The sequence below is a fragment of the Cyprinus carpio genome, chromosome B17 (assembly GCF_018340385.1).
Source record: "Cyprinus carpio isolate SPL01 chromosome B17, ASM1834038v1, whole genome shotgun sequence".
NCBI classification, from domain to species: Eukaryota; Metazoa; Chordata; class Actinopteri; order Cypriniformes; family Cyprinidae; genus Cyprinus; species Cyprinus carpio.
The window spans coordinates 16,970,355-16,986,981 of NC_056613.1; the positions used below are offsets into that span (position 1 = coordinate 16,970,355).

At 40.1% G+C, this 16,627-nt stretch overlaps 1 protein-coding gene across 4 annotated transcripts in view; it reads right to left on the reverse strand.

Moving 5' to 3' along the window:
- Positions 1–16,044, reverse strand: part of prox1a (prospero homeobox 1a) — a 36,947-nt gene extending 20,903 nt beyond the window's left edge. Inside the window, exons 1-3 of one of the 4 annotated variants that reach the window (XM_042742568.1) lie at positions 16,026–16,044; positions 9,417–11,212; positions 5,667–5,774 (exon numbers count right to left, since the gene is read on the reverse strand). In XM_042742568.1, coding sequence (XP_042598502.1) covers positions 5,667–5,774; positions 9,417–11,144 — 1,836 coding nt within the window. In that variant the 5' untranslated portion in view covers positions 11,145–11,212; positions 16,026–16,044. The other 3 variants (XM_042742566.1, XM_042742569.1, XM_042742567.1) reach the window with 3 other exon arrangements.
- Positions 16,045–16,627: the final 583 nt, after the last annotated feature.

Below are 16,627 nucleotides of genomic sequence, written 5' to 3' on the forward strand. Positions count from 1 at the left end.
CTAACCTCTAATCTGGTTAGCCAGTGAGACCCTTAAATGTCAGGACAACAGATAAGACATTTGTTTCTACAAACGTGTTTACTTCACATTGTCCTTGAGGATGATGGGTAAGCAAACAAACCCGTAGCCGAGACAGATTGGTCAGGGGGTGTTTTTTTTCCTCCAACAAGGCTTACACAGTCGGTACGGATATTTGCTGTTGTGCGCAAATGCAAACAGTTCAGGGTTGAGTAGATGAAATTATAATTGTGTCAATAGCCCGTAATGCAGTAACGGCAAATTTACATATGAAGTAGCCAAGTTAATTCTGACATGCCTCATGGTTTTTTTTTCCCACATTAATAATCGAATGAAGTAAGTGATCAAGTAAAGGGTGAAATTGAGTGACGAAATCTAAATTACATGAGAACCTTGCAACAAGTACGGCTCTAGTTGAATAGTTCAGCTCGGCAGCTCAAAGCTGGCCTTCGTACGCTGTAGTGGGAGCTATATTTGGAGCGCCTGATCCTAGACCAGTAAATACACAGTACTCTGTTTGCCCTGTGTACTTGCCCCATGACCTCAGCAAATGACCTGTGCAACAGCCTTTGGTCCTTTCGGTGTGTGCATAGCTACGTGTGTATGTTCATGTGTGTGCGTGAAAGCTACAGCTGCCAAGAGTGTGAATGTACAGGACAGCTGAGTTGAATGTAGCCAAGTTAAAAGCTATAAATCCAGCGGGCTTTCTGTTGGCTGCTCTGACATGCAGCCTCCTGCCTTTTGTCATTATGGGTGTTCATCAAGCCTTCATTGCCTTTGCCTCCCCTTTCTATACCCTCAAAGAGCATTAATCAAAAATCAACAGCGAGCACTCATCTATCTGTGGCCATGAGAACATGCAGGCCTCTGTTTAGATGACAGCTGAGGAGAGAGAGATCGAGCATGAGGAGAAAAAAAAAGAGGAAGGACAAGGAACAAAGAGGGGGGAGGGCGGCCGTGTTTTCCGAGGATAGATGTAATTACCGTGTAGAAACTTGTCTCCGTGCTTGCAAATTTAAGATAATGACGCGAACGAGAAATCATAGCGGGGAATCTGAGTCGGAGAAAGAGTCAGAAGCCACGATGGGCTGATAGGTTTCCCCAAAAGGCCAGCCGAGAGCATAATTACCGCGCCACCGCGAGAGTCCTTCTCCCATAATTCAGCAGAAAATGATTAAGTCGTCATCCCGAGGCATCAGTCTGCAGAAGTTCAAACATGTACTTAACCTATTCAGGAATTATACATTTGGCCTGTGTGTCGCCTCTGCCTTCTTTCAGCCTAACAGCGAGCAAGAACAGGGGTTGAAAAGAAAGAAAGAAAGAGGCGGAAAAAAAAGAACAACCAAAGAAGCAAGGCTATCTGATCTCTCGCTTACCCCCGTTTCAATAGACGTTAAACCTATTAGGATCTACTGAACTCGAGGGGCTTCTTTTTTTCCGCTTTATCTGCGGAGCGAAATGCACTGTCCAAATTTCCAGACACTGAGATAAGGACCCCCAGCCCCCGTGACGACTTACTCCAGCCCCCCACCACCCCCTTAATTCTTTTAGAATAAGAAACAAAACATTACAAAATGATAGCAGACTGCTCACTGGGGAATGAAAATTGCTTTGACATGGAGATTAGGCTCTTCTATTGTCATAAGACATTGTCTCATATGAGTGGGGCATGCAGAAGAGACGGATAAAAGAGAGAGGGGGGAATTTTTTTTCTAGAATGGCTAGTGGATGACATAATGGAGAGCGCAGAAAAGTAAGTCCGCATGACATCGTTTGGCAGCGCTGTATAAAGGGAGATTTAAAAAGCATTGTTGCCGAATAGAAATACCAGAGATTCGGGGGACAATGGAGCCGCGTTGCTGGAACGTGACAACTCAGCAATTAAGGATCATGTCATCTGCTTGTCAAACAAAAATAACCAGTCTAACTCTCTCAGCTCTCAGCCACCCCACGGAACAAAACACTAAATGATACGTCGTTGCACAAACAACACTTCCAAACACTCATTTGTCTTTCTGGGATTGTGGGAGAGAAAGTGAGATGGGTTGGTTTCGAACAATATGTTTTTTTGCATTCTGAGTCGAGCTCTTAAATTTTACAAGTAACTTTTAAAAAAGTTTTTAAAGTGTTGACATGTTGTAAATGTATGCAAATATATTTTAATTCAGGAGCACCAGTGAAATTCTTCACTCACCTGGTGCTCTAAACATTATTATTATTATTATTATTATTAATAATAATTTATTTCAAATTCCTGACTATAACATTGCAACATGCATTTTTTTGTGAAGCTGCTTTGAAACAATATCTATTATAAAAACTGCCATATAAACTTGAATTATTTAATTATTATTAATTATTAAATTTATTTATTATTACTAGTATTATTATAAACATCATACATTGTTTTGATACTGAATTGTAACAAAAATATATACTTTTTCAAAAATTAACATTTCAAGTAATATAAGCTATAAAATATATTTTATAAAAATTTTGTACATGTACAATACTTTATAAAAATAAAAATATTTATTTTAAATAATCCAAGCATAATAACTAATGAACTTCACTTTTCTAGAAGAAAGTGTCTAGAAGAAATTTTGACATTTTAATTACAATAACTGCAACTCCATTAGGATCTTTAGTATTTTTTTTTTTTAAGTATTAAAGTATAAGTTTTTTTTTTTTTTAGGTTGCAATCACAATCCACTTGCACATACTGTACTTTGATCAGCGAGACGAATCAGCAAGATGCTTTTCTATGTATGCGTAAAAAATCTACACCTACACAAACACACTAGTTTCCTAAAAAAATCTATTATTCTATCATTTCCAGTGATGTTCTAAGAACACCAAACTCGATGCTTCCCGTGGGACACTTCATCCTGTTATTCTCTACCCCCACAAAAAACCTTGTATATCCAATGAGCACGCTCAAAAGATTCATAAAACAAATCAGCCCAACGCCTGTGATGTGTCCGGGCAGCAGTTGACTCAGAGAACAGCATACGGGAGCGAGAGCGTTTCACACACTCTTGCTCACAGGCCTGTGAAAGATTATTCCTCTGGTGACAGAGATCCGCTCTTTCCAAGACACCGGGGGAAGACTTGACCTGTCACTCCGCACGTTTCCTCTGTTAGCCATGGACAATACAGGCTTTCACACACGCCTGGTGGGGACGCTACTTATACGGGGGTCTGTGCATTTTAAGTCTCCCCCCTCACACACAGCATGCACTTAGATTGTGAATTTGGGAAAAGTTGAGCTCTATGGGGGAAGTAAGCTAAGTGCCCCAGTAGGTTACTTGATATTCGGCTGTTAATGGTACATGGTATGCTGTATGTTTAAAGGCAGTCAGGCAGCCTGGTGACAAAGCCTGAGCGGCTAAAATAATTTCCCTGACCTACAGTTGACCTTACTGGAGCTGTCCTGCTGAAACGTATACGCCTTGACCCTTTCGGGGTGACATAACCCCTGCTCATACTTGCTTTGACTGCTCATAATCAGTGTCACACCATCTTCCTGCTAATACTCCTCTTAACCTTTGACCCTCTCTTATTTAGCCCTCAAAGGCTACTGTAACCAGCCCAGTGGACCACCCCTCCATGATGTGAATATGCCATATGTGATTTATGGTGATTTAATTGGAAAGAAATACAGGGGCGAGCGAGGTGTAAAGGATGAACATGGTAGTTTGGCAGTAAATCACATTAGGATAATGACCCATCACAAGCAGGAGTGTGTCCTATAATACTCTGTGTGACAAATATGATAACAGATAACAGTTCAAGGAACAACTGTGAAAAAGAGATATTGAGGAGAGACAAAAGTATTATCCATTACATAAGAGCTAAAATCAGGGAATTGTCACAGTTTCCTGTAGCTTTCCTGTGAAGGGAGGCTGTATTAATCTCTTTATGACCACTGGCTTACTATGTGAAGTCATAAGTGGGAAATGTTCTTGCTTGCTTCCGCACTACCTGTAAGAAGCAGTTTCCTCTTCCTGACTGAGTTACAATCTATCATCACTATCATGGTTAAAGTCAAATTCTCTCTGACTCACGCTTTCAGCCTTAGTACATTTACAACTGTACTGCAACTGCAAACTGTCCAGCATTGACTATATATGTGTATATAGCATTTTTAATTCGTTAAAAATTTGTTTTAATGTTTTTAATTGATGTGTTTTTTGTCTTAAGCTTAATTACAAATATACAGTTCACTATTCTTGTAAGATGTATTTTTTTTTTTTGTAATTTGTATTTTATTAAACATTTACAGCAATTTTAAAAAAGAGAGAGAGTTAATTCTACATTTCTGTTTAATTAGGCCATTAAATAATTGCTCTAGTACAAAGGCAGGAGTTTTTTTTTTTAATCATCCGATTACAGACAATTTAGGTAAAACAGTTGTCAAATCAACCTATTTCCCACAGTCATTATTTCCTATTTAGATCCCATCACTATGGTGCCTAAACGTCTTTAATCACTAATTCCTGTAACTTTTGTGGGCATATACAGCCGTAATTAGTCAGTAATTTATGCTTAATTCCCTTACATACATACTAGTTGATCCAACAAACACATGCCACCCATTGTTCCCGTCTGCTTAAGCAGCCCTGAAAAACTATCTCTCCCAGGACACTGACCTTGTTTTGCAAAATGTTAATTTAATGTGTACAGAATTTCACTGCCTTGTCTAAAGGGGAATTATAATTGGGCCGTCTTTAATTTAAGGCTTTTTTATTAACTTTCTCTTTTGTGGCTGAAAATAAAAGTACAAAATATATGAATAAGAAGAGGTTTTAAGGTTTTCTTAAAATCAGAGTTAAAAAAAAAATGTCTATCAATAAATCAGCTTTCTCAAATACTACATTCATATTATTTTCTAGATATTTTATCATTCCCTATCAGAGCATAAGCACTAACAGCGAGCGATGAATGGCAGTACATTCACATGAGTATTAAGCTGCTGGCAGATTTAGATGGATGCAACAGAAGCATGTGTGTGAGGATGAGGTGGTCACCCTGGACCCGGCACAGGGGCAGCTGGGAGTGAGAGGACCCTGCTCTCCTCATTTAAATAATGTGGCCTGAATCTGTCACATTATTTCTCCTCCGTATGCTCCCTGTATGACGCATCAACAACAAATTAAGTTGTAAATAAAAGACAATCACTACCATTGTTTTGTTTGTGTTGTTGTGCTCCATTTTGTTTGTTGTCTCCCTCCTCCTCCCCGTCCCCTCCCGCTTTCGTTTGTTAGTTTCTGCCGAACCTCTAATTTTCTCAGCTCTTATCACCCTCTGCCTCCCACTTCCACAGATCAGTTGGGAATGGGAACTCTTGGAAATTATTGTCCCGACAAGTTAACAGAAATGGAGACTAATTGTCTGTAGTTGCGCGACCAAAAAAAGAGGTAAAATAACATAATCTCACGATCAGTGTTTAAAATGAAAGCGCAAGTGAGTAAAAGGGAAAGTGGGACTTGTGCTATGCCGTGTTGTTCTCCTCTCGGAGATTAAGGCCAGTTATTTTAATTGGGGGGTGGAGGGGTCGGGGAGCCGGCTGTCTGTTTGGGACCCATCTGGACTAGTGGGACAGCGCTACTTCACACGACATAGTTAACGGTCAATGGCAAACTCACCTTCACGTCTGAGAAGAACATCTTCAGCATGTTGGAGCTGGGGTAGCGTGTGTAGAAGAACATCAGCTTGGCCTTCTTCAGATGGTTTGGAGAAAGCCCCTCTTGGATTTGAAATTTGAAGGTTAAGGAAATTTTTTGGAATATAATTATTTTAGACGTTCACCGGTGGTAAACCACATTTGTACTTATTTATGATTGGCCTGATGTAAAATTAAAATATCAAACAATATATAAACATAAAATAAGCCAACCTTACATCTTTCATGTATTTATCAAAAAGCTAATAATTACACCATTGCAAACTATCCCTAATTATTTCCGTATTCTGACGACTTTATATTAACACCTACAGAGTCCCAGTCAATGTAGCATTGCAAGTCAATAAACGTCTGCTTATCCCAATAAAAGCGCTATTTATCTGGAGGTGGCACTGCCCTCTAGATTGGTAAACAGAGGGCAGCTGAGGGGGGTCCCAGGAGAGACCGTGGCTAACCAGAGCCATCTACCCATTACAATTAGCCCCAACCCCCAACCCTCCACCCTGAGCCTCCTGGCACGGCCCCCGCTCTGCCAGTTAGGCCGGCTTTAGCCACATCTGCGCTCCAGACTGGCCCAGCCATTTCCTCTGCAAATTAACGGCTTTATAATTTATCAAAAATGAAGATGCATGTGGGGCTAAATCAATGGGCCCCCACAAGGTCAATTAAGAGGCTCACCCAGCGCTCGCCTAGCCCCCCCCACCATCACTATAAAGCATGGCACCATCATGGCAGCTCACACCAAATACGGTACATCACTGTGTCTGTTATGTAAAACGCTAAGCGCTGGAGCAGTTGCACGTTACAAGAACAACAATAAATGCATCTACATGTAAGGAACACAAAAAATGGACTGTCTGTGCAATTTCCAACAGTGAGCCTCTTTAATAATGGTGTGTATGTAGATTGACGTGTTCCTTCTGCCAAGAGAGGAGGAGAACCCTAGGTGACCTCCATTAGGCTGATAGGGAAGACCAAAAGAGCATTACTCTCTTTCCTACCATCTGTCATAATGCATACAGCAAATAACAGCAGTGAATGACAGCGAGGGAGAGAGAGAGAGAGAGTTAAGCTGTCTTTTTCACAACAAGTCAGATTTTTCAAGGACCTAAAGGCTCATTTAAAAACCAAGAGAAGGGAAAAGCCCAAGCAGCGGGGCTGCTTCTCAAAAGTGCTTCTTCATGAAATGGAGCGAATAATAGGCTGTGTTGGAGTTTGGAACGAGAGGGCTGATAAACACCTTCATAGTTGTATTTTTTTTTTTCAAGAGATTAATCACATTGAGATGCTCTTTAATCTAATGGGTGTCGCACATTGAAAGCAGTGATGAAGCATTCGCAGTTGCCACTTTTCAATCTCTATGCAGTATTTACGGAGTGACGATTATATCAGTTCATTCTGCCCTTCCTCTGTTCTGTTAACAACATTCATAAATCCCAGGTATCTCATTACTCAGTGCCATTAACATTCAAGACATTTACTTTTAAGTAAAACAAACAGTCATGGATCTTGAGAACAATGTGTTGAACAATGTGACTCTACCGGGCTTGACTCAACCAACACACATTTCCTACATGTAGACCTGGCTTCCAAGAAAAATACAGCTGTTTCTAGGATATGTAAATATGCGAAATGACAAAAAAGATTGAGTAAACACTGGTGCACTCAGTGTAAGACAAGCCGGCCCATAGTCAACATGAATGAAGGACATAATGCAAACTTGAATATGAAGTATTTCAGGGGAGGAGAAAAATGGGGCAGCTGTGGTTTAAAGCCATATGAGATACTACATAAACAACGCCACCATAGATGCACTGCATCATCAGGCTTTTTTAGGTCTGGTTTTGTATTAAGCATGTTGCATGTAAGGGAGACAATAACTAGTGAAATGTGATCCAACAGCCAGGTGTAAGGAGAGAAAGGAGGGAAAAAGGACATACGGATGCTAAATCCATAAATTAATGCTAGACATCTGTTCAGCAATATGAAAGATTAGAGCAACAAATGTACTACACCAGAGACTTTAGCTATTGCTTAGAAAAATAGAATAGGAAGCATTTTCAGATTGTCGGCTGAAAAAAAAAATACTTTGATGAATCACCTGACAATCTTCTGACATAAAAATATATAAATTAGAACGGACTCGAATTGTGTCATTCCACTGGCAAAGTGATTTTGAAATCGAGAAGGTCTTTTATTAAACCACTTTGGCAAGCGAGTTTGAAAAGTGATCTGAGCGATGTCTTCATAGCGGCACGTTTTTCTTGCTTCACTTTAATTGATGAAACCTGAATCTACGTGCAATAGCTGCCTCAGCACTTGAGCATGGAGCTAGCGCAACCATGAACCTCTGTCCTCAACTACTATATTAGACATGCAAACTGGCTTCACCTGCCGCCCACCCCCACCCCATTCTTACAACAGCCCTGTGCCAGAGCTGTTTGGTCTCTCTATATGCAAATGATGGGGGAAACTGAACAAGGCTATTTTTCTTGAGATGCAAAGAGAGCACGTGACAAGGAAGATCATGCTGCCCATGGCTGAAGATAATTGGCTGCTTGTTTCTTCTAGAATTTGAATAGAAATTCATATTTGATTAAACACCCTATTTTGCAAATATTGAGAAGTTGTTGTTCAGGTCCCAACTGTGCAGGTGTGCAAGTATATGTACAGAAATAATATACTCTCTCTCAGCTGAAGAGTGCTTACTTGGTGAATTCTCTTTGCGCCATTAGGATCAACCATTTGGCCAGTTAATTGTAATAAATAATGCAATCATTTAATTAATAAATTAAATCATTTAATATTTAATCTTCAGATTCAAAAGTTACTGTTTAATACTTTATATTGAACATTTGGTTTTGTTCATTTTGACAATTCAAAGCTTATCAAAGATCTAGTAGTCATTTGGCAAAAGGTTAAAAAGAGGGAAAGGGATGAAAGAAAAGCAGCTACCTGCAAACACCTGTTCACACCAGAGAAACAGGATAAAAAGAAGAGACCTACTGCCAGGCAACAGCTATCAGTGTACCTTTACCTAAAGCAAGCTGGTGGTGTTCATAAGAAATAGGCTTTGTTGTTTTCTTGAGCTCACATATAGTGTAAAATAAAAGCAAATAAAAGGGAGAATTAATTTTTAAAATTACGTAGCTCAACAGTAGGGATTTCTTTACTCTTGTCGCCGTCGACACCAACTGAGCACAAATCCTCCTAAATGAAGCACTCCTCCACTGACAGAGATCTTTTACCATCCTTCTAACACAAGTTTCTAGGGCCTCTAAGCAAAGGATCCCACTTGTCCTTTTACTTCCTGGCTTTGAAATATGATTTGCTTTGAGCATTTATGTACAAAGTCTTGCATGCGCTGTGATGAAAGAGAGGGTTTTATTGTGAGTCTCCCTGTGATAGTGTGAGAACAGAGAAGATGGGAGGTATCTTAGCCACGGCGGGGCCTTTCAGCACTTCTCCATATAGCGCACACTTAAAAGCCTCCATCCACTGGGCTCTTTTTAATCTTTGGACTACTAGAGGAACACTGATTGTGAATGTGCCAATTAATGGAGATTCATTGAAATTACGTTTACGTCTTTCAAGATCTGTCTGTCATTCATTTGGTATTTAAGCTGCACTCTCATTAGAGCTATCTCAATTTTTTTTTATCTAAACAAATAAAAATACAGTTATAATAAAATGCTTTTTTTTGAAAGGATATTGTACTTCCTGAATATGGAGAGATGTCAGACATGTCCTGAAGGTCTCCGCACTCTGACTTGATGAGGGACAAGGACAAGCCTTCATTCCCTGGGTGTGTTGGTGAGATGGAACGATGGTGGCTGAGGTGGTTGGACGACATCTTGGTCCGTAGGCTGGTGGTCTCTCTGGACAGATCAAGAGACTCAGGAGAAGACCTATCCTTTCCTGGGTAAGGCCCTGTTGGGGCACCTAAGGGGCTCTGGAAAGGGTAGCCCATTAGAGGAAGGGGGAAAGGATGGCGGAAGGAGGGAGGACTAAAGCCCATTGTGGAAGATAAGGGTGAGGGGTGCAGGGAGGGATGGTGGTGAGCCCCAGGTGTGGGAAGAGACCCAGTCTGATCTGAGGAGTTCTTTCTCACTACCAAAGGCAGGGCCTCCGTTTGGTCATTCGAACTGGGCACCTGCATACTAGCAAAAGTGTCCAGGGGATTAGGAATGATGACATCACCGAAACATTGCAAGCGCTGGTTGGCGGTATGGAAGTTTGGGTTCTCTCCATTGACTGCGAAACGATCAGGGGGCATCTGCAGGGGTTGGAAAACCTGAGGAACTGGGCGTGGAGGCTTAGCAAAGACCTTCACCACGGTGTCTACTACTTGGGACATTGCTGTATTGAGCTCTTGTTTTAGCGTCTCTGCTAGCTGTTTGCCCTCTGCATGCATGGAGGTTGGTCCCTGGTTCTTTCCTCGTGAGCCGTCACGCTTGGGTTTGTCCCCCTCTGTCGCCATGTTCCGCTCCCGAATAAGTGCGCATGCTCGATCCAGGAAGTGCCCCGGATCCACATCAGACATCTCGTTGTCGGAGCGATCTGGGACAGAGTCATGGGCGCGATTGTCCATTCTGTCAGAACGCATGCTGTCTTCAGAGATGTTTCCATCTTCGTCGTTCTCAGAGTCAGTGCTGTCGTAAATCTGGTAGAACTTCTCTTGCAGTTGCCGGAGCTGCTTCTGCATGTCCTCCAGCTGCAGTTTCAGTTGCCGGCGTTCTTCGTGTTTCTGCTCCTTGCGCGCAGAGACGAGTTGCTGAAAACTTTGTTGCTGCTGCTGTGGCAGTTTCTGCTTGCGCTTGTTTTCCCGGTAGTTCTCACGAGGACTTGGGGGCTGGGCTGCCCCCTCGCGCTCATTATCACCTGCACGGAGTGTGACGCTGGGAGAATGGCTCATCCCACGGATGATGTTCTCCACCCGGGCTCGTTTGGCCCTAAGATGCTCATCTGTTAGCCTCTCCATTTCAAATTGGGTCATGGAGGGCCTGTTAAATGGTGAAAGGCACTCCTGAGGGCTGCCCCGTGAGGAATTGCTGCAAGCATCCTCCTGCTGGATCTCTGAACCAGTGCTCGAGAGGCCACTTCCCTGGAAATTAGGCTCACTGCCTCCATTTTTGGTCAAATTGTTTTTCAGAAGCTGGGAGATGATGGTTGCCCCCGGAAAGGGCATCATAGCATCTTCATAAGAGTTCGCCCTCTTCAACAGCTTGCGAAGCACGTTGGACTTCTCGCCGTCTGCGTGCTGCACCACAGAACACTCAACATCCTGCTCGGAACCGTGGGGATTCATGGCACTAAGAAAGGTTGCTTTTGCTTGGGTGAAAACCACAGATGCTTGCCCAATAGTCCTCTTCACTCCTATGTCAACTCTTCTTCTCTTGGTTTGTCTGCTTAAGAGGGATGTGCTGTCATGGTCAGGCATCACTGGAACTGTTATTGTGCCATCTTTGAAAGCCTGTCAGCTGGGCACAGCTCGAGAACCCTGGGAACCTAGCCAAAAAGAAAGGACTGATGAATAATTTTCTTTATATGTCTCCAAGTTTCTTGTGGCCAATGCTAAATGCAGTTTGAAACAGACTAATGTTCTAGAGAACAACACAGAATGTATTAAAAATATTTGAAGTCAGTCTATAGTATACTAAATAAAAATTGACAAAGAGGTCGACCGCAAAAAGTATATAATAAGGATCAGTTACAAACTTGTCATTCAAATTATTTGAATAATCTATTCAAAAAAAAAAAAAAAGTCACACCCAAATCTATGTAGAGCTGCACACCAAAACTAATTCTCATGAAAGAACCAGTTAAAAACTCACACTACTCTGTTTAGCCAGACACGTTCTGCCATTATTGTACTCACACAGCCAACTTGCAGGCTTTGTTCACTTTGGTAAATTTTGAGGTACCCTTGATATTTGCAAAGACACTTGCAGTAGCGGCCTTAATATTATGTTTTGGAGATTAGCAGTTCCCTCATGTGAATAAAGAAAATAAAAAAAATCATAATAAAACAAGTAGGCCATAATAAACTTATTAATAAAATTCTGGATTTACAAAAACAATTGGTTTAAGGTTGATCAAATTAATTCAAACCAAACCCCCTTTTGTGGATAATATAGTGTAATAAAAGCTATTGTTACAAGTTGACGGTGATTTAAGATTGGCCAACATTACACATGGCGCTTAAATCAGATGATAATAAGTATGAGTTCTCCGTGCATATCAAAAAGGCAAATATGTAGCTTTGATCGTTATGAATGTAACGCACTTTAAATAGACTAGGGTATTTCATCTTGCACTGAGCATAAAGTGCACAGCTTTGCTAAGCAGACATTGAAAACGCGACTACTTCCTCCAAACATACAAATATAATGTAATAGGGAAATGAAAAATCCAGTAATTTAATGTGATAGTGTCTTCATATTGACCAGCACGGCAAGGTTTGGAAATATCTAGAATAAATATCTAATAGCCTATTCTGTGACATACACCATATAAGACGTAGCCTATAACTTAAAACTTTGCTTCAAGACGCACCGATTAACATAGTCATAAGTTTACATTTACAATGTGAAACAAATCGGAAATACTACTTTTGCTGTCACTAAATATAGACACCTGACATGTCAAGAAAAAAAGGCAACAAAATCTGTTCGTTTTAGACGTCTTTCATCTCATACGGCCATTGCGTCCCTAAGCGCACCTTTTCTTTCCAAAAATTTCAAGCTGTTCAAACTTCAATTCAGAAAGTTGTAATAGAAATTGTAATTCATAGTACATATATATGTTAACGCACACGATTCGGTGTTAAATAGCCAAAACATTTAGTCACAAGCAAGCAAAACATTTAGTCACAAGCAAGTTCTCGGATATAGGGGTTTTGAACCTTTAAAGACCCCAAAACCCCACTCAGTCTCTCAGCCAACCTAGAGACCTCTAAAACGGCTAGATTTGATCAGCTTTAGTCATTTTGAACACCTTTAGTCATTTTTTTCCCAGTAACTTTTCATCAGCAACATTAACATTTATATTTTGTTTAAAATATCCTTAGTTAGAAAGTTCAAGATTAGTTCATAGTTAGAAATGTCATAAAATTTAAAGAAAATTATGATTTATATATTTTTTTCTCCTCGGAGCCCTGATTGAAACTCCTGCCCTATAGGGATAGGGTAATACACTGCACCTCAAACCTAAAATATTTTATAAACAACCACGTGCGTGACATTCATTTTGACACTAAACATCTGAAACAGACTTTACGGCTTTATATACGCCGGCAATTCTTTCCTAAACATAAGATTTTGATGTACCCGTAAACTGAAGCAAAGCTTTGATGTATCTGGCTTTCACGTCAGAAAACGATGATGATGATGAAGTAACGCGACAAGCTGGAGTGGCAGTAAAAGTCAGAGGCTCAGTATAAGCTAACGCTCCTAAAAATAAAGGTTCATCAATGGTTTTTGGTAACAATTTGATTTCAGCAACTAGCCATCGTTTTATCAAGAACCATTATTTTGTAGTTGGCAGGTTGGAAGATCAAAAAAGTTCTTGATTTTAGGCTACATTATAGGTTCTTCACTTCACTGTCGTTGTTTCTCGGCTCTTTAAAGCAGTATAACAGGATTTCTAAACAGCTAATTAATAATAAGCCCTTGGTGAAACTTAAAAGATTCTCCTATGACAAGTCTGGAAACCCTATTCTATCGAAGCCTATATTTTTACGAGATAGCCTATCGTAAATTCAGCGAGCGCATTTGTATAAATTATGCGGTAACTTGTTATTGTCATAAAACAACAGACGAATGCCAAAAAGCAAACGGAAGTAATAAAGATACAGAAAATGTAAAAACGGCATTAACACCACAAGAAACGGACTTTCCTAATGCAAAGAATAAACGGCAAGTTCAGAACTCAACAAAAATGTTTCGCGTCGCCTCTCCAGAGTCTAGAAGCAATATCACAAGAGCGTATTTATACTTACTTTCCGGAAAACGTAAGGATGCAGTCCCTTCAAAACGACACGGGTTTATGATAAAGTTAAGAGCAACCGAAGAGCGTGAAGGATAAAGCGATACAGCGCATCGCATGAAAAGTCATCAGTAGTAGAACAAGACTCAGCGCCAGCGCAAATGACAAGGTTACTTACTCTGAAGATGCGAGCGAATTGAGCTTCTTCACGATAGTGTAACAGAGAAAACAGAGGGTTGTTCGCCCTGTGATGAATATTGTAATTTCTCGGGACAAGCGAGAGCGAAGAGAGTGAGATAGAGAAAGAGCTCTTGTGCGCCGCTCCTCTCTCTGCATGAAACTGTATGTCTCAGCGCACGCGGCCAGGAGGAGGCTGAGAGCGCGCGCTCGCACCAACAAGATTGACTTTAAGACGCGGCTGAAGGAAGCAGGAAGACGGCGCGTCATAATCATTGTGATGTAACGCTCGCACCTACCAATAAGAGCAGTCCGCTGGATTTAGAGGAATACAAAACAAGTGAAGTTGAAGACTCCGCTCGAGCAAAAACGAATGATACGGGGACCTTTGTGGGATATCTGTAAGGATATGCACTTTTTCAAAAATATGTTCTCTGTGTGGATTTTGTTAAAGTTATTCTTTACATTATGTACAACAGCTGTTTGTGCTGACTGAAATGTATACACTCCTTCAGTGTAGAAGCGTGCTCAGCATGATGCATTTGAAATATAAATCGCACTTATGTGCAGCCTACTATTATGTGCACTTGCAATGCAACTTAAATTTTTTTCCAGAAAATTAAATACAAGATATATATATATATATATATATATATATATATATATATATATATATATATATATATATATATATTCTAATTACTCTCGTATTATTTCTATATTATAATACCATACAATTCATACACGCGAATAGTATATTTCATCACCATGTTTAAAAATAAGACCCAACTCACAACATTCATGAAATGTGGTATGCAGGCCCCGAGAAGTGACCGCAGCCTCGACCTCGTGCGTGCCTGGGTTCGTGAAAATAGTTTCGCTTGCCAAGGTTGTCTTTGAGCTATGGTCTTCTTTCTACTTAAGACCTTGCTCTTACTTTAGATCCCTCCTCCTAGCCTCCACAGTCAACAGATGAAGAATATGCTGAAGCTTTTACATGTTCTTATTGTTATCTGAATACGGTTAAATAGACTTCTACGTTCTAGGATAAAACCGTAAGATTATCCCCAAAACGCATGGGAAGATCTTATTAACAAATAAGGCATGCATCCATCATGTGTGCTTTTATGACCAAGGCAAGCATATATAAATAACCAGTATTTTATAATCGGTCCCTATCTTAATGAACATTTGACTGATATAAAAGAGTATCTGTAATAGAAGAGAACAGTAGTCTGTTGTCTATCCTAAGTTTGATTTACGCACCGAAAATTTACACAGACTGTTGCTGTGTGGCACACGTGAACATTACCAAGTAACTTGCATTTACAGCTGTCCTACTCATAGATTTGAATTAACACGCTAAAATAAAGGTCTGCTTTATGGAAGAAAAAAACCATAGGATTATTTGGACACATTATTTAGAGAGTCATTAGCCAATCAAATGTTGATTTCTCCTCATCCTATCAGGTGCTTCAACATGTAAGCAGATTTCTCAAAGCCTTAACCTACTTTTCTGTAGTCGCTGTTCCTGCTCTTTGTTGAAATTAAAAAGTGTATTCAGAACGCAGCACATTACTGGTTTTCCTCAGTAAAAGTAAAAGTTTTCCCCTCTTCTTCTTCTTCTTTTTTTTTTTTGTGGTTTAATGCCACTGCATTGTGTTCTGTGACAGCTCGTTTGAACGAAATGTGAAGTGACCCTGCACAGCATCGTGAGTAATGATTAAAACATTTTTATTGATACAAAACAAATGATATTATGCCAGTCTACATGTAAAATAAATCAAGCCGTTCATGTGATACCAGACGTAATTAATTGCGGTATCCTAAAATATCCGCTATTGAAAAATCCTCCAAAGCACATTTCAGTGGTCTCATTCATTCCAGAGCATGTTTGGGCTGTCAGAGCAAATGACAGCAGCGCAGCTGTTTGACCTATTAATGAGATTATTTACTGTACGTGTTGATCAAAAATCTTTAGGAGATTTGGGTTAGAAAAGCCATCTGCAAATGCATTCAAAACCAAACTTTGTATTATTATTATACAAATTATTACTTGCATTATTATTATTTTCGATTATTATTGACATGTTATTATCTATATTAACGATTTCACTGTTACATATTTTTAATAACATGCATCCCTCGAGATTTTTACCTGATGGTGAGTATTTTTTCCCGACAGTATTCCTTCTTCAGTACATACTTGCATTGACTAGATTATGTTTTTATTTTTATTCGTAACTTAAAAAAATAACTTTATAAACTTTCCTTCACGTTTATAATAGGATTCACTCTCACAGCAACAAGCCATTTTCTTTTCCTTGAACGAGAACAAAAGGAAAGGCGTGTTGTTCACTCATTTTCCATGTCGCAAGCAAATGTTATTGTGAGTGAGTAAACGACTGGGAAGGCAGGATTTTAGCTGCAATGAATTTCTTTTCCAAAACAGGTGTTCCAACTTATTTTGTTAGCATCTTTCCCCAAAGGCACGCTCGGAGTGCGAGCTTAGTGGAAAAATACATGACAACATTAAAGCAGTAGTGTTTGGAGAAGGAAAACGCCTCTTAGGTGTAGAGGAAACCTGTTTATTAACACCGCCACCTCTGATCTCTCTGTCACCTTTCTGCTGGACACTCGTTCACTAAATGTCTTGGACTCGCTTGCATTTCGTGAGGGATAAAGACTAGTACTTAAATCTCATATCGAATCATAATAAATCTTAGATGTGTGCGGAAAGTAATTGATTTCATTTCACGC